This window comes from Silurus meridionalis, chromosome 2 (genome assembly GCF_014805685.1).
Source record: "Silurus meridionalis isolate SWU-2019-XX chromosome 2, ASM1480568v1, whole genome shotgun sequence".
NCBI classification, from domain to species: domain Eukaryota; kingdom Metazoa; phylum Chordata; class Actinopteri; order Siluriformes; family Siluridae; genus Silurus; species Silurus meridionalis.
In genome coordinates this window covers 1,484,319-1,509,108 of record NC_060885.1, presented here as the reverse complement: position 1 = coordinate 1,509,108, position 24,790 = coordinate 1,484,319, and the positions used below count along the sequence as shown (strand labels likewise).

Sequence of the window (24,790 nt, the reverse complement as noted above, 5' to 3'; positions counted from 1 at the left end):
AGTGAGTGTAAGTGAGAGTAAATGAGTGTAGTGAGAGTAAATGAGTGTGTAGTGAGTGAGTGTAGTGAGAGTGAGTGTAAGTGAGAGTAAATGAGTGTGTAGTGAGAGTAAATGAGTGTGTAGTGAGGAGTGTGTAGTGAGAGTAAATGAGTGTGTAGTGAGGAGTGTAGTGAGAGAGTAAATGAGTGTGTGAGTGAGTGTGTAGTGAGAGTAAGTGAGTGTGTAGTGAGTGTAAGTGAGAGTAAATGAGTGTAGTGAGAGTAAATGAGTGTGGAGTGAGGAGTGTAGTGAGAGTAAATGAGTGTGTAGTGAGAGTAAATGAGTGTGTAGTGAGGAGTGTAGTGAGAGTAAATGAGTGTGTAGTGAGTGAGTGTAGTGAGAGTAAATGAGTGTGTAGTGAGAGTAAATGAGTGTGTGAGTGAGTGTGTAGTGAGTAAATGAGTGTGTAGTGAGTGAGTGTAGTGAGAGTAAATGAGTGTGTAGTGAGAGTAAATGAGTGTGTAGTGAGAGTAAATGAGTGTAAATGAGTGTAGTGAGTGTAAGTGAGAGTAAATGAGTGTGTAGTGAGAGTAAATGAGTGTGTAGTGAGTGAGTGTGTAGTGAGAGTAAATGAGTGTGTAGTGAGAGTAAATGAGTGTGTAGTGAGTGAGTGTGTAGTGAGAGTAAATGAGTGTGTAGTGAGAGTAAATGAGTGTAGTGAGTGAGTGTGTAGTGAGAGTAAATGAGTGTGTAATGAGGAGTGTGTAGTGAGAGTAAATGAGTGTGTAGTGAGAGTAAATGAGTGTGTAGTGAGGAGTGTGTAGTGAGAGTAAATGAGTGTGTAGTGAGAGTAAATGAGTGTGTAGTGAGTGAGTGTGTAGTGAGAGTAAATGAGTGTGTAGTGAGTGAGTGTGTAGTGAGAGTAAATGAGTGTGTAGTGAGAGTAAATGAGTGTGTAGTGAGTGAGTGTGTAGTGAGTAAATGAGTGTGTAGTGAGAGTAAATGAGTGTGTAGTGAGGAGTGTGTAGTGAGAGTAAATGAGTGTGTAGTGAGTGAGTGTGTAGTGAGAGAGTAAATGAGTGTGTAGTGAGAGTAAATGAGTGTGTAGTGAGTGAGTGTGTAGTGAGAGTAAATGAGTGTGTAGTGAGAGTAAATGAGTGTGTAGTGAGTGAGTGTGTAGTGAGAGTAAATGAGTGTGTGAGTGAGTGAGTGTAGTGAGAGTAAATGAGTGTGTAGTGAGAGTAAATGAGTGTGTGAGTGAGTGTGTAGTGAGAGTAAATGAGTGTGTAGTGAGTGAGTGTGTAGTGAGAGTAAATGAGTGTGTAGTGAGAGTAAATGAGTGTGTAGTGAGTCACTCCTCTCAGCAGGACACTCTGAGCTCTGTCATTACAGACGACTCGCATTATTATTTCCGGACACTTGAGTAGAGAAGAGGCGATTGAACCGCAGCCATCCAGGTGAAGTGCACTCGTTTCCCCCTGGCTGAGTCGTGTAATAGACGTGCGAGCGGAAGACGTGAAGGGTAACAAATGTGTCGGACGTGTTTAAGCTTGAAGGTGACACAGTGTGGATGTGATGGACATCAGCCCGCAGACTCGGAGTTCAGTAGCATTAACGCAACTTAATACACTGTGGGGTGGTGATAATTACACCGTTTACTCACCTGTGTGTGTGTGTGTGGGGGCTCATGTCCTCGCATTGCATCTGTGATAAAGTCAGAATCAGAGACACAGAAGGTCAGAAGATGAAGCTGCGCTCATGTGGACTTTGTTTCTGTTTGTAATGACCTTTTTATTATGCACATACTGAGAATGTGTGTGTGTGTGTGTGTGTGTGTGTGTAGATAGAAACGCTGGAAAGGAAGATGGCATATCTGGAGAAAGAGACATTAAAGATGCAAGAGGACAGGAAGGCACTAAAGGAGGATAATGATTTCCTGCGTGATGAGCGGGCAAAGCTCCAGGTGAAGATCCAGGCGGTGCTGCAGCAGGCCCGGGTGCAGGAGGAAGAGACCCAGGCCTGGGTGAGTGCTGAGCGTGGCAGGTTGCTAGGCGAGGCCCAGGCTTTACAGGCCCAGCTGGAGAAATCCCGCAGAGCAGAGACGGCATCTCGAGCAGCTTTACTGAGGATCAGACAGGAAATGGGAGTGCTGAGGGCTGAGAGAAACTTCCACAGGAACAAGACACGGAGAGGACGAGGACACGGGACACACACCACCACACACACCGTCTCTGTACAGCCAAGGACACACAGCCCAGCCAGGGATGAGTGGGAGGACATGAGTCCAGACAGGTACCTTCTATGTGGTGTGTGTGTGTGTGTGTGTGTGTGTGTTTGAGTGGGTTTGGTGGTAATGCTGTGTATTTTGTGATGTGTGTGTGTGTGTGTGTGTGTGTGTGTGTGTTTGAGTGGGTTTGGTGGTAATGATGTGTATTTTGTATGTGTATTGTGTGTTCAGTGAAAATAATGTGTGTGTGTGTGTGTTCAGTGAAAATAATGTGTGTGTGTGTGTGTGTGTTTGAGTGTGTTTGGTGGTAATGATGTGTATTTTGTATGTGTAGTGTGTGTGTGTGTGTGTGTGTGTGTGTGTATTTGAGTGTGTTTGGTGGTAATGCTGTGTATTTTGTATGTGTAGTGTGTGTGTGTGTGTTCAGTGAAAATAATGTGTGTATTGTGATGTTCAGTGATGGTGAGGATTTCTCGGACAGTCTGCAGTCTCAACGTGACTTTCGTCCTCCTCCCTCTGTCTCTCACCCGAAGGTCAGTCCACATTTTCACTGTGTATAAAGCAGAAGCGAGTGCTGTGAACACGCCCCTGCACACACGCCCCTGTGAACATGCCCCTGTGAACATGCCCCTTTACACACGCCCCTGTGAACACGCCCCTGTACACATGCCCCTGTGAATACGCCCCTGTACACACGCCCATGTGAACAAGCCCCTGTGAACACGCCCCTGTACACATGCCCCTGTGAATACGCCCCTGTACACACGCCCCTGTGAACATGCCCCTTTACACACGCCCCTGTGAACACGCCCCTGTACACATGCCCCTTTGAATACGCCCCTGTACACACGCCCATGTGAACAAGCCCCTGTGAACACGCCCCTGTACACATGCCCCTGTGAACACGCCCCTGTACACACGCCCCTGTGAACACGCCCCTGTACACACGCCCCTGTGAACACGCCCCTGTGAACATGCCCCTTTACACACGCCCCTGTGAACACGCCCCTGTACACATGCCCCTTTGAATACGCCCCTGTACACATGCCCCTGTGAACACGCCCCTGTACACGCCCCTGTGAACACGCCCCTGTACACACGCCCCTGTGAACACGCCTGTACACACGCCCCTGTGAACATGCCCCTGTGAACATGCCCCTTACACACGCCTGTGAACACGCCCCTGTACACATGCCCCTGTGAATACGCCCCTGTACACACGCCCATGTGAACAAGCCCCTGTGAACACGCCTGTACACATGCCCCTGTGAATACGCCCCTGTACACACGCCCCTGTGAACATGCCCCTTTACACACGCCCCTGTGAACACGCCTGTACACATGCCCTTTGAATACGCCCCTGTACACACGCCCATGTGAACAAGCCCCTGTGAACACGCCCCTGTACATGCCCCTGTGAACACGCCCCTGTACACACGCCCCTGTGAACACGCCCCTGTACACACGCCCCTGTGAACATGCCCCTGTGAACATGCCCCTTACACACGCCCCTGTGAACACGCCTGTACACATGCCCTTTGAATACGCCCCTGTACACATGCCCCTGTGAACACGCCCCTGTACACACGCCCCTGTGAACACGCCCCTGTACACACGCCTGTGAACACGCCCCTGTACACACGCCTGTGAACATGCCCCTGTGAACATGCCCCTTACACACGCCCCTGTGAACACGCCCCTGTACACATGCCCCTGTGAACATGCCCCTGTGAACACGCCCCTGTACACCCGCCCCTGTGAACATGCCCCTTTACACACGCCCCTGTGAACACGCCCCTGTACACATGCCCCTGTACACATGCCCCTGTGAATACGGCCCTGTGAATACGCCCCTGTGAATACTGCCCTGTGAACACGCCCCTGTGAACACACCCCTGTGAACACGCCCCTGTACACACGCCCCTGTACATACGCCCCGTGCAGAACATAGTTAAAAGTTTCATCATGAACGTATTAAGTGGTGGACCACAAGTTTGTTTAATCTTCATTTTGCACGTTGAACACACCTATTTCTTTTCTTTCTTTTGTTTAATTAGACTTGACAACATAAGCAACAACGCCAGGAGTATAAAAAAGAAAATAGAGTTAGTGCAGTGACACTATTGTTTAACCAAACATGCATTTTATTAATAAAAATAAAATTGCATTTCTTTCCCCAACCGCACAGAAATTGTACCAAACCGTGACATAAAAACCGAGGTATGAACCGAACCGTGACTGGAAAAATGACACCCCTAAACCAATCAGGATCCAGAGCTCAGCAACAGTGTGGTGTAAGGTGTGTGTGTGTGAGGGACAGTTCCTTCGTGTGTCTGCTGAAGAATCTTTTTGATCTCTCAGTGACAGTCAAGCTCCAAGTTACTCGTGTCACACTAAAGAGCTTTCGGATGAGTCTGTGATCAAACCAGGGAAAGAGAATGAGAGAGGGAGAGAAAGTGGGAGTGATAGAGGGAAAGAGAGATCAAATAGTGTTAGTCTGAGCTGAGCTACACACTCCGGGGTAAACCTCTTCGGCTTTGATGCGACTACAAACGATTCAGCATGTCACACTGTCAGGAAGCGTCACGCTGCTCTACGTTAAACTGTTCCCCTGGATTAACATGTCGTTTTTGGGTTCCGCCCCCTACAGGCCCGCAGAGCACTTCTTAACCGCCGCACACTCACTGCCAAGACTACTGCAGCCACAGCTCACAGCACAGGTAACTCCTCCCACATACAGGTAACTCCTCCCACACACCAAAACTCCTCCCACACAGAGATAACTCCTCCCACACACACTCTGGCAGCAGAACTAAAAGGGAGAAGCAGAAGGTAAAACAGACCCGAGGGATCTCTAGGCTAAGAGACAACACCATCAACAAACCTGAGAGTGAGGAGACGACAGCATCCAAACACTCTAGATCTGCTCCTTCACCTCACAAACACCTATGAACTAAAGACTCAACTAAATAAATACAGGTCTCAATAAATTCAAATATCGTGGAAAAGTTCATTTATTTCAGAATTTCAACTTAAATTGTGAAACTTGTGTATTAAATCAATTCAGTGCACACAGATTAAAGTAGTTTAAGTCTTCATTTTTTTAATTGTGATGATTTTGGCTCCATTTAACAAAAACCCACCAATTCTCAAAATACGAGAAAACTTAAGAAGACCAATAAAAAACATCTTGAGTGAATTGTTGGGCTTCTGGAAAGTCTGTTTATTCACTGTATCTGTACTCAATACTTTTGCTTTAATTACTGCCTCAGTTGGGCATGGCAGGAAGGAGATCAGACTATGGCACTGCTGAGGTGGTATGGAAGCCCAGGTTTCTTTGACCGTGGCCTTCAGCTCATTTGCCTTTTTTGTTCTCTTGTTTCTCATCTTCCTCTTGACAATACACCTGAGATTCTCTATGGGGTTCAGGTCTGGTGAGTTTGCTGGCCAGTCAAGCACACCAACACCATGGTCATTTGACCAACTTTTGGTGCTTTCGGCAGTGTGGGCAGGTGCCAAATCCTTCTAGAAAATAAAAACAGCATCTCTAAAAAGCTGGTCAGCAGAAGGAAGCATGAAGTGCTTTAAAATTTCTTGGTAAACATGTGCAGTGGTTAGACACTATTTAACATTGTTAAGCTGATCTCTCTCATCTGGCTTTGCTGAAATATACAGCTGTGTATCATCAGCATAGCAATGGAAGCGAATCCCTTGTTTATGTATAATTTTACCCAGAGGCAGCAGATATAAAGAGAAAAGCAGTGGGCCTAAGACAGATCCTTGTGGAACACCAAACTTTACCTCAGAGAGTGTGGAGAACTCACCATTTACATCAACAAACTAATAGCAATCAGTCAGATAAGACCTGAGCCAAGAGAGAGCTGTTCCCTTTATTCCAACAACATTCTCCAGTCCAGCAAGCAGGAGATTATGATCAGTGGTGTCAAAAGCTGCACTGAGGTCGAGCAAAACAAGTAAAGAGACAAAACCCTGATCAGAGGCCAATAACAGTCATTTAGCACCTTAACTAGCGCCGTCTCTGTGCTATGATGAGGCCGAAATCCTGACTGATACATTTCATAAATGTTGTTCCTCAGTAGATGTGAGCAGAACTGCTGTGCTACAACCTTTTCTAGAATCTTGGAGATAAAGGGGAGGTTTGATATTGGACTGTAGTTGGACAGCTGACAGGGTGAAGGTCAGGTTTCTTAATTAGGGGGTTGATAACTGCAGTTTGAAGGATTTAGGTACAAAACCAGTGCTAATGGAAGAGTTTATTATTTTAAAACAGGTTCAATTCCCTCTGGAATGATCTGTTTGAGGAAACTTCTAGGCAAAGGATCGAGAATGCAGGTTGATGATTTTGATGAGAAAAATAATGAAATAAAGTCGTTCTCTTGAATAGGAGTGAAACTTTGTAGTTGATGGTCTGTTATAATGACACTGCTGTCTACAGGGTTATTTATAAAATAGTTTGGATTTATTTTAATCGTCTGGATTTTTCTGATGTTTTCAACTTTATTATTAAAAAAGATGATAAAATCATTACTACCTATTGATGGTGTGCATGTGAGTGCAGTGCTTTTATTTCCTGTTCATTTTGCTGCAGTACAGAATAAAAATCTAGGATTCTACTTAACTTTTCTAGAACTCAGGAGATTCTTCTTCTGTTTTGTGTAAAGAAGTAGCTGAATTTGTAATTAAAACTGCAAATTTTATGAGAAAATCAGAGGTGGGCCCCTGGGGGTCTATAAAAAATAATTAGAATGTTTTACATTTGTGTTTAATTTTTTGTGTGACGTTTAGATTATTATTATAAATAGCTGTGACTCTGCCTCCTCTGCCATTTAGACGGGGCTGGTGTTTGTAACTATACCCAGGAGGACTCGCTTCATTTAATGCTACATATTTTCTCTCTTTTAAACACATTATATTAAACTCCTGGTCGGTAATAATTTCGTTTTTGACATGAGAGATCTGATATTCAGCAATCCTATTTATATATATATATATATATATATATATATATATATATATATATATATATATATATATATATATATATAAATTATCTATTTAATTGAATGTTAATTAGGTTACTTAAACAGACTTTCTGAGAATTTCTACATTTGGTTTTGCTCAGGAGACAGACACAGTCTTAATATGGCGGATCCTGAGTGACAACTCATTGCAGCTAGCAGATGGTCGGCTTAGCCTGTCTGTCTGCTCCCTGGCCTTGGCTCTGTACAGTCACTGGCTAACGTCTGCTGTTCTGAGACTATGACCTATACTACAAGAAATCAGAGCAGCACCCTCCCGAGTGGGATGGATACCGTCCCACCCTAACAGGCCAGCCTTGCACTCAAAATTGCTCCAATAATCTATGAAACCCACATTGTTTTTGGAGCACCACTCGGACATCCAGCAGTTTAGCGATCATAACCTGCTGTAAGCTACATCGCCACGTCGCATTGGGTCATTGCCTTAGCTAATTTACACACGTCTATAATGTTACTCTTAGTAACCTGCTAGAATGCTAGCTACACCTAGGGCCTCCAGACGCTCCCCTGCAGAACCTGGACTGCTCTCGCACTCACTAATTCTCTCTAATGAAATGAGATAATTTAAATGGCAGCAAAAGAAATCTCGGCAAAAAATCAACACAAAGCTATGCCAGATAACTCCTTCCACACAGGTAACTCTTCCCCCACACTGAGATAACTCCTCCATCCCCCACAGACAGGTAGCTGCTCCCCCACATGGGTGATAAAATAACTAAGCTAACTGCACATGTTCACGTGTTGTGTTTTGTAACAGTGTGGCATCAGGATGCAGCAATGAGGAAGAGGAGGACGATGATGAAGAGGGGGAGTGTGTGTGTGATAAACGAAGCAGGTGAACACGCCACACTGGGCGCGCGCACACACACACATTCTCTCTTCATGGAAAGGTTTTACACTCCACATCGTGTGTGTGTGTGTGTGTGTGTGTGTGTGTGCAAGCGTTCCGTTCTCCTCCAGGTGTGTGTAAGGATGCAGCAGTCGGGAAGAGGAAGGTGTTGAAGAGGAGACGTGTGTGTGCCGTGTTCACTCAGAGACTGGCATGTCTGCAGCAGCAGGTTGCAGTTCTGCAGGCGGCCAGCAGGGTGGCTCACAATGATCGCCTCAAATACCAACACACACACAATGAACTACAGACACTCACACACACACTGCAGGTACACACATACACTAAACGACAGACACTTACACACACACACTAAACCACAGACACTTGCATAAACACACACGTGCTCACACACACTAAACTACAGACACACATACACACAATGCATGTACACACACTCTGAACTACAGTCACTTACACACTGTACACACACAGTAGGTAGAGACACACACACACATGGAATAACAGGCACACAAACACACACTAACCTACAGACACACACACACACGTACACTGAACTACAGACACTTGCACACACTGCAGGTACACACATACACACACACACAGAACTACAGACACACATATACACACACATACATGCAAACAGTAGGTAGATACATAGACACACACTCTTATGGAAACATAAAGTAAGGTGAGGGGTGCCAAAATTGTAGCATTACAAAAGTGTATTATACTTTTGTGTATGTGGAAGCAAGTAGCAAGTGTGTGTCACTCTGGCATGTGTGTGTACTTGCTCCTGTACAAAGGTCAGGTTTTCACTTCCCAAGTGTGTGATGAACACGGACATGTTTACACAAAGAGAGCGTAAACACACTCACTGTGGCTTGTGTGTTTGGTGTAAGAGAGAGAGAGAGAGAGAGTGTATTCGTAAGAAAGTGTATATGTGTGTGTGTGTGTGTGTGTGTTTGGATAGAGTAGACAGAGCAGAAGCTGCTCAACTGGGATCTGATTAAAAACTTTCTCATACAGGAGGTCAAACACACACACAAGCATTACTGCTGATGACTGCTGCTTTAGGAGTGTGTGTGTGTGTGTGTGTCTCCTGTAGTATTAATATGTGTGTATGAGGGCAGTAGGTGTCGTGCCCTGCTGCCCTGACACACACAGATCCTCTTCTAATTGGACGCATTTGCTGTCAAATGATTGGCCATTGACCAATTCTCTGTGTGTGTGTGTGTGTGTGTGTGTGTGTGTGTGTGTGTGTGTGTGTGTGTGTGTGTGTGTGCGTGCACAGGAATTGTTTGGCATGAGTGAACAATCCACAACAGCGAATGACACTTTCATCAGACTGTCACACCTTTATCTCCTGCACACACCACACATTGTTGTCAGGACTGGTGCACGTGCACGCACACACACACACACATTTTACTATGTCATTTCTCTGACACACACAAGCGCATAAATACCTGCTGTCACATGTTAGTCTCCTTACAGTCAGTGTGTCAAGAAGCTGACTGATGAAACACACACGCACGCACACAGACACACACACACACACACACAAAACAAACAAGCAAATCCTGTGTGTCCTTAGTAAAGCTGTGTGTGTGATTAGAGCTCCACTTCACACTGGTTAAACTCCCAGAGTGCACTGTGGCCAGGCAGAGATCGCTCTATTACATCTGCCAATCACAGCACATCCGAATAATCAGCCTCATTAGCATAAGAGAAGAGCTTCATCCGTAATTCCCACTCCGCAACACACACACACACACACACACACACACACACTGCAAAGTGAGCACAGTGGTGTGTGTAAACATGTGTAAATTCCAGTGTGGAGGATTTGATCATGTATCACGTTATAGTCAGTGCGTTAAGGATAAATGGTGTGTGTGTGTGTGTGTGTGTGTGTGTGTGTGTGTGTGTGTGTGTGTGTGTGAGCAGAAGCAGTCGTGTGAGCTGGTGATGCTGCAGCAGCAGAAGTCTGTGTTGGAGGCGGAGTTAGAGCAGTGCAGGAAGTCCTGCCCACCTGAAGCCCCACAACCTGTACGTGACCCTGAGAAGGATCTCCTGAACATCAAAACACTGGAGACTGAAATCAGACAGCTCAACAACAGACTGAAGGTACACACATATATACACACCTATATATATATACACACATGCGTACATAACCACACACACACACATACACAAATTTATATACACACACACACACACACACACACACACACACACACACAATATTGTCCATTGTTAAAAGTGCTATACAAATTGAACATACAAGCACACACACACACACACACACACACAAATGCTGTATAAAGTTTAAGTTGATGTAAAGTTTATTTACTGTTATTAGCAGTGTGTTTAGCTTGTGTGTGTGTGTGTGTGTGTGTGTGTGTGTGTGTGTGTGTGTGTGTGTGTGTGTGTGTGTGTTAGAGCTCGAGTGCTGAGGTGAACCGTCAGAGCACTTTGATTAAAGGCCTCAGGACGGAGCTACATGACCGAGACCAACGCCTTAAAGAGCTACAAGACAAGTACATACACTCTGTCTGTCTGTCCTTCTCTGTCTGTCTGTCCTTCTCTGTCTGTCTGTCCTTCTCTGTCCTTCTCTGTCCGTCTGTCCTTTTCTGTCTGTCTGTCCTCCTCTGTCTGTCTGTCCTTCTCTGTCTGTCAGTCCTCCTCTGTCTGTCAGTCCGTCTCTGTCTGTCAGACAGGTGAGACAGAGTAAGTGAGTAGTGAAAGGTGTTACGTTCAGTCACTATGCACCAGGGTCGATACCTGCTTCTTTCATTAATGTGTGTGTGTGTGTGTGTGTGTGTGTGTGTGTGTGTGTGTGTGTGTGTGTGAAGGTCCCCAGGACACATGCTCTCATTTCCGTTAATGTCACTGCAATAAGACTCACATTTATTTAGTGTGTTTGCTCTGGGCTTCTGTCTGTCTCTCTCTTAGGGGGGCAGGACATTTACCTACTGCTCATTAACACACACACACACACACACACACACACACACACACACACACACAGTCCAGTAGCACACACGTACACACTGTATATTTATATATATAGCATGTGCTCACGTGTGTGTGTGTACAGGGTGTGTCACTGTGAGAGGGATGTGGTGATGAAGAGACAGTTGGTAGAGGATCTGCGCAGTCGGCTGAAGGTCCTGCAGGATTCTGAGCGCAGTCATCGCTTACACATTGACGAGCTGGACAGAAAAGTAAAAACACACACACACACACACACACACACACAAATACAAATACACACTCATACAGGTGGGTGATGAAGCAGTGTGTTTGTGTGTATCAGGTAAAGAGTCAGTGTGAGGAGGCGTCCAACAGGAAGTCATTTATTGAGTCTCTGAAGAGAAGGCTGAGCGTCGCTACACACGACAAACAGCAGTGTGAGAACACCAATAACACACTCCGAGACCAGCTACACACCAAGGTAACACACACACACACACACAGACTGTAAATTGATATGTATAAAATAATTATAAAAGAAAATTGATGTGTGTGTGTGTGTGTGTGTGTGTGTACAGGAGCAAAAGCTCACATTGCTGCAGGCTCGGTTGGTGGAGTGTGAGAGGTCAAAAGTCGAGCTGGAGCAGACAGCGAAAGCACAGATGCAGCTTCTGACCAATCAGAGCACAGAGACGATACACACACTGCAGAACAAACTCACACTGACACACACTCAACACCAGCACCTGCGTTCTGTCATGCAGGTAACACACACACACACACACACACACACACACACACACAATGTACATGTGTGGTCTCTCTGCACAGCTATACGTCTACCTCTGCATCTGTCTGTGTGTGTACCTGTCTGTCAGCACAACTCTGTCTGCATATAGACTGTCTGTACATCTGTCTGTATGTCTCTGTATCAGTCTGTACACCTGTCTGTCTGTCTGTCTGTCTCTGTATCAATCTGTACACCTGTCTGTCTCTACATCAGTTCGTGTGTGTGTGTGTGTGTGTGTGTGTGTGTGTGTGTGCCTGCTAGTGTGGTCTATATTCAGAAACAGAAATCTCAGGTTAGAAATGAATATCATGAATGAAGTCAACTGGTTTATGCAGATTTAATTAGACTCATTTGCATAAAACTGCATTGTGATGCATGTGTACAGTATCCCCCCCCACCCCACCAACACCACCACCAAATCAGATCAAACCTACTGTTTCTGTAATATGCCTCTGTGTGTGTGTGTGTGTGTGTGTGTGTGTGTGTGTGTGTGTGTGTGAACATGAAACATATTGTTTATTATTGTTTATAATTAAAGTGGATTAATTTCAGCTGTAATTAGCAGCACACTGATTAAACCAGTCATCAGTTCATCCAGAGAAAATCACCTTCATTCAGTAAATTATATCTAAAACACAGACATGCTGATGGGCTTTACACACTCGCCTCATTACTGTCATGCTGTGTGTGTGTGTGTGTGTATGTGTGTGTGTGTGTGTGTGTACATGTTCAACTTTATAATACACACTTTATTACCCACTTCTGACTGTTAATGAGCGTTTACAGCATTCAGAAACATCTTTAGCAGCCGATCCCACTGCTAAGAACTAATAGTGTGTACACACACACACACACACACACACACACACTTCTCCAAGGTCAGGTTTTCAGAAGGCTTTAGGGGGGAATGATACGGCAGATTATTGCAGTGATCAATAAGTGCAGAATGAAGCAGGAGGGAGTTCGTGTTATTGACTTTCTCACGTATAGTGGCAGCGTTAAAGCTCTAATCATCACACACACACACACACACACACACAGACCAGAGAACAGCACTCTTCAGATTAGAGGTGTAACCAAATATAATGCATCATCCGAATAAAAAAAATAATGTGTCATTAACAAGTGTAACAAACTCACACACACACACACACACACACACACTCAGTATTTAGCTGCCTTTCTTTATTGTTATTATTTTTATTATTATTTATACATTTCAACAGGAAATTTCAACAGTCTTTCCAACAGGAGTGTAGTGTAGAAAACAAAAAAAAGGTTGCATCAGGTTTGGATTTTTTATTGAATAGTGCTGGTTTGCCAGGTTACAGAAATCCTGTCTGTACACCTGTTTGTCTGTACATCTGTCTGTCTGTACACCTGTCCACCCATCTGTCTGTACATTTGTCTGTCTGTACACCTGTCTACCCATCTGTCTGTACACCTGTCTACCCATCTGTCTGTACATCTGTCTGTCTGTACAAATGTCTACCCATCTGTCTGTACACCTGTCCACCTATCTGTCTGTACATTTGTCTGTCTGTACACCTGTCTACCCATCTGTCTGTACACCTGTCTACCCATCTGTCTGTACATCTGTCTGTCTGTACACCTGTCTACCCATCTGTCTGTACATCTGTCTGTCTGTACACCTGTCTACCCATCTGTCTGTACATCTGTCTGTCTGTACGCCTGTCTACCCATCTGTCTGTACATCTGTCTGTCTGTACACCTGTCTACCCATCTGTCTGTACATCTGTCTGTCTGTACACCTGTCTCACCCATCTGTCTGTACATCTGTCTGTCTGTACACCTGTCTACCCATCTGTCTGTACATCTGTCTGTCTACGCCTGTCTACCCATCTGTCTGTACATCTGTCTGTCTGTACACCTGTCTACCCATCTGTCTGTACACCTGTCTACCCATCTGTCTGTACATCTGTCTGTCTGTACAAATGTCTACCCATCTGTCTGTACACCTGTCCACCTATCTGTCTGTACATTTGTCTGTCTGTACACCTGTCTACCCATCTGTCTGTACACCTGTCTACCCATCTGTCTGTACATCTGTCTGTCTGTACACCTGTCTACCCATCTGTCTGTACATCTGTCTGTCTGTACACCTGTCTACCCATCTGTCTGTACACCTGTCTGTCTGTACACCTGTCTACCCATCTGTCTGTACATCTGTCTGTACGCCTGTCTACCCTCTGTCTGTACATCTGTCTGTCTGTACACCTGTCACCCATCTGTCTGTACACCTGTCTGTCTATACACCTGTCTACCCATCTGTCTGTACACCTGTCTACCCATCTGTCTGTCTGTACACCTGTCTACCCATCTGTCTGTACATCTGTCTGTCTGTACACCTGTCTACCCATCTGTCTGTACATCTGTCTGTCTGTACACCTGTCTACCCATCTGTCTGTACACCTGTCCGTCTGTACACCTGTCTACCCATCTGTCTGTACATCTGTCTGTCTGTACGCCTGTCTACCCATCTGTCTGTACATCTGTCTGTCTGTACGCCTGTCTACCCATCTGTCTGTACATCTGTCTGTCTATACACCTGTCTACCCATCTGTCTGTACACCTGTCTACCCATCTGTCTGTACATCTGTCTGTCTATACACCTGTCTACCCATTTCTACTTCATTTATCTGTTTGTACATTACTATCAGTACACTGTCTGTCTGTCTGTCTGTCTATCTATCTGTCTATACATATACACATCTTTCTCTTTATCTGCACCTCACTATTTTACTATACTATCTTTTTTTTTTTTTACTTTCTGCCATCTCTCCATGTATTCCCCCTCTTCCTCCTGCTTTCATATGTCTCTCTACCATCTTTTTTTGTCTGGCCTCTATCATGTATTTCTCTCTCTCGCTTGTATTACTCTCCCCTGTCTTTATGTTTAATCTTCTCTCTCTCTCTCTCTCTCTCTCTCTCTCTCTCTCTCTCTCTCTCTCTCTCTCTCTCGCTCTCATCCTCTCTGTCTTTCCTGTCCCAGGTTCTGGCCATGGACTTGGACAAAGAGGTGAAGGAGACCAGAGCTGAGCTGAGGAAGAGAAGGAGAGAGAGGAAAAAGAAGGAGGGATCAGAAAGAGGAGTGTCCAAAAGCTCCATGGTGAAAGCTCAGTCCATTGCTGCATCTATCCTCAATGTCAGTGCTCACGACCTGGCGAGCATCCTGGATACAGCCCAGGTGCACTTAGTGTTATTATTATTAACATTATTATTATTATTATTATTATTATATAAATGAATGTAGGCCAGTTAGTGAGTCAAATAAAGAGTCAGTAAGGTTAGACTTCTAGTGAAGCAGTGGATAAAGCAGTAGATAAATGCAGTGAGTGAAGCAGTACACAAAGCAGTAGAGGAAGTAGTGTGTGAAGCAGTAGACAAAGCAGTGGATAAAGCAGTAGATAAATGCAGTGAGTGAAGCAGTACACAAAGCAGTAGAGGAAGTAGTGTGTGAAGCAGTACACAAAGCAGTGAGTGAAGCAGGAGATGAAGTAATGAGTAAAGCATTAGATAAAGCAGTGAGTGAAGCAGTACACAAAGCAGTAGAGGAAGTAGTGTGTGAAACAGTAGATAAAGTAGTAGATAAAGCAGTGAGTAAAGCTGTAGGTGAAGCAGTAAATGAAGCAGTAGATAAAGCAGTGGATGAAGCAGTGAGAACAGCAATAGATAAAGCAGTGTGTGAAGCAGTGAGTAAAGCAATAAGTAAAGCAGTGGATGAAGCAGTAAATAAAGCAGTGGATGAAGCAGTGTGTAAAGCTGTAAGTAAAGCAGTAGATGAAGTAGCGAGTGAAGCAGTAGATAAAACAGTATGTCAAGCAGTAGATGAAGCAGTGGATGAAGTAGTGAGTAAAGCAGTGGATGCAGCAGTAGAAAATCAGTGGATGAAGCAGTAGATGAATTTGTGAGTAAAGTAGTGGATAAAGTAGTGAGTGAAGCAGAAGGTAAGGCAGTGGATGAAGCAGTAAGTGAAGCAGTAGATGAAGCAGTAGATGATGTAGTGAGTGAAGCAGTAAATGATGTAGTGAGTGAAGCAGTAGATGATGTAGTGAGTGAAGCAGTAGATGAAGCAGTAGATGATGAGTGAAGCAGTAGATGAAGCAGTAGATGATGAGTGAAGCAGTAGATGATGAGTGAAGCAGTAGATGATGAGTAAAGCAGTACATGAAGCAGTGGATGATGTAGTGAGTGAAGCAGTAGATGAAGCAGTAGATGATGTAGTGAGTGAAGCAGTAGATGAAGCAGTAGATGAAGCAGTAGATGATGTAGTGAGTGAAGCAGTAGATGATGTAGTGAGGAAGCAGTAGATGAAGCAGTAGATGATGTAGTGAGTGAAGCAGTAGATGAAGCAGTAGATGATGAGTGAAGCAGTAGATGAAGCAGTAGATGATGTAGTGAGTGAAGCAGTAGATGAAGCAGTAGATGATGTAGTGAGTGAAGCAGTAGATGAAGCAGTAGATGATGTAGTGAGTGAAGCAGTAGATGAAGCAGTAGATGATGAGTGAAGCAGTAGATGAAGCAGTAGATGATGTAGTGAGTGAAGCAGTAGATGAAGCAGTAGATGAAGCAGTAGATGATGAGTGAAGCAGTAGATGAAGCAGTAGATGATGTAGTGAGTGAAGCAGTAGATGAAGCAGTAGATGATGAGTGAAGCAGTAGATGAAGCAGTAGATGATGTAGTGAGTGAAGCAGTAGATGAAGCAGTAGATGATGAGTGAAGCAGTAGATGAAGCAGTAGATGATGTAGTGAGTGAATTCATTTGATGAGTCAAAGTGAATCTGTAAGTCAAATGAAGTCAATCAGTGAAACAGGCCAAGACCTAAAGTTTTGTGTGTGTGTGTGTGTGTGTGTGTGTGTGTGTGTGTGTGTGTGTGTGTGCGTGTGTGCACCTGTGTGTGCTCGTGTGTGTGTGCGCGCATGCTGCAGGAGGAAGACAGTGACGAAGAAGCAGATGGTGTTTGGTTGGATCATATACAGCAGCTCTTACAGCATCAGGTTTGTCGTCTCACACACACACACACACACACACTTTTATGGATAATCAGTGAATTCTAGTCTGTCACTATCATGCTAGTGGCTTTGACCTTTGACCTCAAAACTCAGATCCTCCATCTCTTCTTCTCCTCCTTTACACACACACACACACACACACACACACACCCCTGAGGCAGCTTGTTAATGCCAAGTACTGTATTGATCAGACTTGTCGATGCTGAGTGAATGAGTGAAGACCCCCCCGACACACACACACACACACACACACACACACACACACACACACACACACACACACACACACACAAGGCAGTATTGACGTCGCTGGTTTAGGATGACGAACTGCAGGCTCTTTTTCTCTCTCTCTTTTTCTCTCTCTGTTTCTCTCTTTCTGTCTCTCTTGCTGTTTCTTTTTCTGTCTCGCTCTCTGTCTTTGTCTCTCTGTCTCTGTCTCTGTTTTTCTCTCTCTCTCTCTTTCTGTATCTGTTTTTTTCTCTCTCTGTATGAAGGATGTAGTTCTGTGTATGTGTGTGTGTTTCTCACTTGTCCATCACCTAATAACACACACACACACACATACACACAGCTCATCAGAGACTCACATCACAATGATTTAATATGCGGTTTGTGTACGCATCACTTCCTGGTGGGCGGGGCTTGAGGCTCAGCGCACGCCTGCAGTCGTATATTTATAATTGCGCAGGTTTATTTGTGTACTTTAATGATCATTACGGCGTGGGGACGCAGAGGCCGTTACGGATGGCAGGGAATGGCTGTTACACTCCGCCAGCCCCGGTCACGTCCCAAACCATCAATCCTCACACACACACACACACACACACACACACACACACACACATATCCCGCTTGTGGTGAGACAGTTGAGGAATTGTTTTTTAAACTGTGATAGGACAAGAGTGTGAGTGTTTGTGCGTGTGCCTGTGTGTGCGCGCATGTGTGTGAGTGTTTGTGCGCGCCTGTGTGTGTGTGTGTGTGTGTGCGCGCACCTGTGTGTGTGTGTGTGTGTGTGTGTGTGTGTGTGTGTGTGTGTGTGTGTGGTCTGCTCATTAACACAAACCTGAAAAACATCTGAATGTTGAACACGGTTGTGTTTTAAACAGAATATATGGATAATCAGTAAGTAAGACGTTGAAAGTGTAACCATGGTAACGGCGAGAAGCATTGCGAATCAGAGAAGAGATTTAGTTTGTATTGGCGTCCGGTCCACACTGAGACGGCATTTTCATTCGACAAAAATGTAGCTTTTTGAAAACGCCCTCCAAAGTGGATCCATTTAAAACACCCTTTTCACATCGCAGTATGGACTGTGTGTGTGTGAAAACTGAGGCTTTTGAAAACGATGGCAGATTTTAAGTCATTTCCACAAAGTTTCAGTCTGGCAGGTGTCTGCAGGTTTGCTCATGCAGCTGAGCGTTTTCAGACGTTAAGTCAAGTAGGCTTTGTTATCATTGCAACCATATACAAACAACATCCCCCAGGACTGAGGTGCTCCATCAGACAACATAAATACACAAAAATGTACACAGAACCTTAAACGAACAATACAGTGTTTTTTATTTAGCTCAAAAATACAAAAGACAACATAAAACAAGGAGAAACAGTAACACAGTGGCGCCGGTCAGTACGGTACAGAAGGTTGTGTATGTAGATTTAAAAATCTAAAATAAACTGTTGAGGATTTTTTGTGTGTGTGTGTGTGTGTGTGTGTGTGTGTGTGTGTGTTAGTACAGTTCCTTCATGTTGAGGAGTCTGATGTCTTGTGAAAAGGAAAAGGAGTGTGTGTGTGTGTGCGTGCGCATGTGTATTTGTGTGTGTGAAGGGTGTGTGTGTGTGAAGGGTGTGTTTGTGTTTGTGAGGGTGTTGGAGAGTGTGAAGGTGGGTGGGTGTGTGTGTGTGTGTGTGTGTATGTTTGTAAACGTGTGTGTGTGTGTGTGAGGAGTGTGTGTTTGTGAGGAGTGTGTCTGTGTGTATGTGTGTGAGGGGTGTGTGTGTGTGTGTTTGTATGTGTGAGGTGTTTGTGTGTGAGGAGTGTGTGTGTATGAGGTCAGTGTGTGTGTGTGTGTGTGTACCAAGAAAGTCATTGTTCACTGTCTTCCTCCTTCCTTTCACAACTATTTCTCTCGGGAGTTTATCTTTTGGCATCGTCGTGCGTTTAAAAATCACCATTGGTGAATCTTTTCTCCCGATGCCGTGCAGCTCAGAACACAGGTGAGTGTGTGTTTTCATTTCCGTTCGGCAATTTCATTGGTCTAATGTTATGGGGTTCAGTTTTTTGGCTTGAAGTTTGTGAAACCGGGAAAAACCCAGGAAAAATCCATAAATGAGCCGCTTCATTGTTTAAGCCGCGGAGTTCAAAACGTGGGAAAAAAGTAGCAGCTTATAGTCCAGAAATACTGTATATATAATTCTATCGTCTATATTTTCTCACTGTAATGTCTCATTGACAGTTTCTTACAGTGGGCAATAAGTATATATTAAATATATTATATATATTCCAGCCCTATAAAACCATTCCAATTCCTCATCTGCTTTTTTGGGGGAAATAATAGCCACCCCTGGGCAATTAGACCCTGTGTGTGTGTGTGTGTGTGTGTGTGTGTGTGTGTGTGTGTGTGTGTGTGTGTGTGTGTGTGTGTGTGTGTGTGTGTTTCGAAATCTTTGTGTTGTATATTAATGGATTAATTGGACCGACTGAGGAGTTGAAGATAATGATTTCTGATAGGACAGAAGAAAGAGAATGTGATTGATTGATTGATTGATTGATTGATTGATTGATTGATTGATTGATTAATGAATTGATTGACACTTGTGTAGGAGTTTCAAACTCAATCATATGAACTAGTTTTCTGGAAGCTCCACCCCCTTGGCCTCCACCTTACATACAGTAATCACTGTTTTCTACTTTTTAGCATTAGAACAGTGTTTAGCAAAGGCTCGTGCTGAAGAAACTGGAGTGTGTGTGAAATGTCTAGAGGGAAAAATTTCACCATGTAAAATAGTACAGAACAGTACTGAATCATGAAAATGTGCTAATCCTAGCATAGTATAAATGAATATATTAATTAATAAATAAATAATAAATATAGCGCTCTCCATGCAGCACGCAGTCTCAAGTGTTAAAACAAACAGCACGTGGCAGCAGTGATTCACCTCTAGAGGGCGCTCTCATAATCACAGCGGGCTGGAAAAAATATTGGTATGGATTTTTGCTGAAAGCTGATTAATTTACTACCCGCGCTCACGTTCCTCTCTGTCCTGATAGAGTGGTTTGACCTCTGGACAGAAGTTTGACTTTGAGGAAACAGGAAGTGATGTATGTAGGTCAGACGTGTGAGCTCACACCTGAGTGCGAGAAAAAAACACTCAATGAATATCAAACAAAATACCCAGTGTTTAATGAAACAGACCGCAATCCCGAGTGAACACTTCCCTTTCATACCTGAGTCTCAGGACGGCTCACTGGACCAGTAATTACACCCCAGGGGGGGGTTTGTCTTACCTGCACGTGTGACACGTTCATTAACTCCTAATCACATGCAGGCCTTGAATACACACTGATGGTGCTGGTGTTGTTTATTTTTTTACATTCTTCTGTTTGATCACTTTCTGAGTTTAAACAGAGTGAAGATGAAAAGATCAGGAAGTGTTTTATATTCTAGATCTCCTGGGATCACAGGAAGTGGTGATGAAGGAATGTGTGTATATTCCTCCTCCTCCTTTTAACAATGCCCTAAATATCTGTGTGTGTGTGTGTGTGTGTGTGTGTGTGTGTGTGTGTGTGTGTGTGTGTGTGTGTGTTCCATGTCATATTTATCACCGCCATAATGGTAAAATGTTCCAGGAGGAAGTAGTGATTGTTGCGCCTGAAACAGGAAGTGCGTTTCACATACACTGTGTTTATTGGGTTCACTGGGGTGTGCGGTTGCCATGGTTACATGTTTTTACTGCTTTTTTGCACAAACTTTTATTTACATTTTTTACTAGTCCTTAACTCTGTGTATTCTGTTATGTAGCTTTATGTAGTTTATGTAGAACCAGGGTTCTGGAGGAACGTTGTCTCACTGTGTATATGGTTGAAATGGCAATAAAAAGCTACTTGACTTGTAGGTAGCTCTGCTTTTTTTTTCCTTACCATAAAAGTACACCTGGTGAATTTGATGTTTACCAGGTGAACATTAAAATGTTCACATCATGTTCGGATTTGTTCCAATGACAATCGTTTCTTTTTCATTCCCACTGTGCATCACAAACTTTTGGAGCTTTTGCATTTAATTGAACTTAAGTCACAAAAACAAAAACTTTAAACCAATGAACTAATAGAAAGTGAGTGGGCGGAGCTATGATCTGTACTTTCTAATGGAAAGAGATTTAATAGATATAATTTGGTAGAGTCAAAAGCAGCTGGAATTACTTCAGGTGCTCACTTTAATGTGGTAAAGGAAAACAAAAGCGCACACACAGACACAGAGCAGCTTTTCTCACACTAAATGGGAAATCTCCCAATGGAATCCATTTGTCGCTCACACAAATTGAGCTCTTGAGTCCTCCTCTTAAAGCTCTGAATAAAGTCAGTGTGATCGATCTGTTCTGCAGGTGTGTGTGTGTGTGTGTGTGTGTGTGTGTGTGTGTGTGTGTGTGTGTGTGTGTGTGTGCACCTCCAGTCCTGCCTCAGGCTCAGAAATACTGCTGTCATTTAATTGGCCTGTAAAGCACCTGTACATTGTTGTGAGTCGTGTCCCAGCGTCCCCTCGGACCCGGCGGTCGATAGCGGATCAGTGGCACTGCTCCAGGGCAATGTGTGGATCAGAGCCAGGTAAGAGAGGGCATGAGGGTGTGTGTGTGTGTGTGTGTGTGTGTGTGTGTGTGTGTGTGTGGATCAGAGCCGGGTAAGAGAGGGCATGAGGGTGTGTGTGTGTGTGTGTGTGTGTGTGTGGATCAGAGCCGGGTAAGAGAGGCATGAGGGTGTGTGTGTGTGTGTGTGTGTGATCAGAGCCGGGTAAGAGAGGCATGAGGGTGTGTGTGTGTGTATTAGAGCATGGTGAGAGAGGTGTGTGTGTGTGTGTGTGTGTGTGGATCAGAGCCGGGTAAGAGAGGGTTTTGTGTGTGTGTGTGTATGTGTGTGTGGATTAGAGCAGGGTAAGAGAGGGTTTTGTGTGTGTGTGGATCAGAGCCGGGTAAGAGAGGGTTTTGTGTGTGTGTGTGTGTGGATTAGAGCAGGGTAAGAGAGGGTTTTGTGTGTGTGTGGATCAGAGCCGGGTAAGAGAGGGTTTTGTGTGTGTGTGTGTGGATTAGAGCAGGGTAAGAGGGGTTTTGTGTGTGTGTGGATTAGAGCACACAAATTAGAGCACAGTGTGGTGTGTGTGTGTGGATTAGAGCAGGGTGAGAGAGGTGTGTGTGTGTATTAGAGCAGAGTGAGAGGGTGTGTGTGTGTATGTATTAGAGCAGAGTGAGAGGTGTGTGTGTGTGTGTGTGTGTGTGTATTAGAGCAGAGTGAGAGAGGTGTGTGTGTGTTAGAGCAGAGTGAGAGGGTGTGTGTGTATTAGAGCAGAGTGAGAGGTGTGTGTATGTGTGTGTATTAGAGCAGAGTGAGAGAGGGTGTGTGTGTGTGTGTGTGTGTATTAGAGCAGAGTGAGAGAGGTGTGTGTGTGTGTGTGTGTTAGAGCAGAGTGAGAGGGCAGCGGGGAGTTATCCACTAAATCAGCTATTAATAATGACTCTGAGCACTGTTTCTGCAACCACACACAGTCTCTCTCTCTCACTCACACACACACACACATACCCACAGTATCCAACAGTATCCCACACTCACACCCCCACAGTATCCCATACTCACACACACTCACACAGTATCCCACACTCACACACACTCACACAGTATCCCACACTCACACACCCCCCAACAGTATCCCACACTCACACCTCCACAGTATCCCACACTCACACACCCCAACAGTATCCCACACTCACACCTCCACAGTATCCCATACTCACACCCCAACAGTATCCCACACTCACACACCCCAACAGTATCCCACACTCACACCTCCACAGTATCCCATACTCACACACCCCTAACAGTATCCCACACTCACACCTCCACAGTATCCCATACTCACACACCCCAACAGTATCCCACACTCACACCTCCACAGTATCCCACTCACACACCCCAACAGTATCCCACACTCACACCTCCACAGTATCCCATACTCACACACACTCACACAGTATCCCACACTCACACACACTCACACAGTATCCCACACTCACACACCCCAACAGTATCCCACACTCACACCTCCACAGTATCCCACACTCACACACCCCAACAGTATCCCACACTCACACCTCCACAGTATCCCATACTCACACACCCCAACAGTATCCCACACTCACACACCCCAACAGTATCCCACACTCACACCTCCACAGTATCCCACTCACACACCCCAACAGTATCCCACACTCACACCTCCACAGTATCCCATACTCACACCCCCAACAGTATCCCACACTCACACCTCCACAGTATCCCACACTCACACACCCCAACAGTATCCACACTCACACCTCCACAGTATCCCATACTCACACACCCCAACAGTATCCACACTCACACCTCCACAGTATCCCATACTCACACACCCCAACAGTATCCCACACTCACACCTCCACAGTATCCCATACTCACACCCCAACAGTATCCCACACTCACACCTCCACAGTATCCCACACTCACACCTCCACAGTATCCCATACTCACACCCCTAACAGTATCCCACACTCACACCTCCACAGTATCCCACACTCACACACACCCCAACAGTATCACACACACACAGTATCCCATACTCACACCCCTAACAGTATCCCACACTCACACCTCCACAGTATCCCATACTCACACACCCCTAACAGTATCCCACACTCACACCTCCACAGTATCCCATACTCACACACCCCAACAGTATCCCACACTCACACCTCCACAGTATCCCATACTCACACACCCCTAACAGTATCCCACACTCACACCTCCACAGTATCCCACTCACACACCCCAACAGTATCCCACACTCACACCTCCACAGTATCCCACTCACACCTCCACAGTATCCCACACTCACACAGTATCCCACACTCACACACACCCCAACAGTATCCCACACTCACACACACAGTATCCCACACTTACACACACCCCACTGTATCCCACACTCACACACACCCCACAGTATTCCACACTCACACACACACAGTATCCCACACTCACACCCCACAGTATCCCACACTTACACACACCGCCACTGTATCCCACACTCACACACACCCCACAGTATTCCACACTCACACACACACACACACACACACACACACACACACACACACACACACAGTATCCCACACTTACACACACCCCACTGTATCCCACACTCACACACACACCCCACAGTATTCCACACACACACACACACACACACACACACACAGACACACACACACACACACACACACAATATCCCACACTCACACACACCCCACAGTATCCCACACTCACACACACACACAGTATCCCACACTCACACACACCCCAACAGTATCCCATACTCACACCCCACAGTATCACACACACACACACACACAGTATCCCACACTCACACACACCCCACAGTATCCCACACACACACACACACAGTATCCCACACTCACACACCCCACAGTATCCCACACTCACACACACACACAGTATCCCACACTCACACACACCCCACAGTATCCTACACTCAGACACACACACAGTATCCCACACTCACACACACATACAGTATCCCACACTCACACACACCACACAGTATCCCACACA

At 45.0% G+C, this 24,790-nt stretch overlaps 1 protein-coding gene across 8 annotated transcripts in view; it reads left to right on the top strand.

Moving 5' to 3' along the window:
• Positions 1 to 24,790, top strand: part of cntln (centlein, centrosomal protein) — a 101,254-nt gene that overhangs the window by 75,346 nt on the left and 1,118 nt on the right. For 6 of the 8 annotated variants that reach the window (XM_046875318.1, XM_046875363.1, XM_046875332.1 and 3 more), the window contains 12 exons: positions 1,823 to 2,271; positions 2,664 to 2,739; positions 4,857 to 4,926; positions 8,024 to 8,101; positions 8,209 to 8,423; positions 10,064 to 10,243; positions 10,562 to 10,659; positions 11,220 to 11,346; positions 11,439 to 11,576; positions 11,674 to 11,859; positions 14,899 to 15,093; positions 16,837 to 16,905. In XM_046875318.1, the coding sequence (XP_046731274.1) occupies positions 1,823 to 2,271; positions 2,664 to 2,739; positions 4,857 to 4,926; positions 8,024 to 8,101; positions 8,209 to 8,423; positions 10,064 to 10,243; positions 10,562 to 10,659; positions 11,220 to 11,346; positions 11,439 to 11,576; positions 11,674 to 11,859; positions 14,899 to 15,093; positions 16,837 to 16,905 (1,881 nt within the window). Of the gene's footprint in view, positions 1 to 1,822; positions 2,272 to 2,663; positions 2,740 to 4,856; positions 4,927 to 8,023; positions 8,102 to 8,208; positions 8,424 to 10,063; positions 10,244 to 10,561; positions 10,660 to 11,219; positions 11,347 to 11,438; positions 11,577 to 11,673; positions 11,860 to 14,898; positions 15,094 to 16,836; positions 16,906 to 21,587; positions 21,740 to 24,790 lie in introns of all 8 variants that reach the window. The other 2 variants (XR_006928703.1, XM_046875342.1) reach the window with 2 other exon arrangements.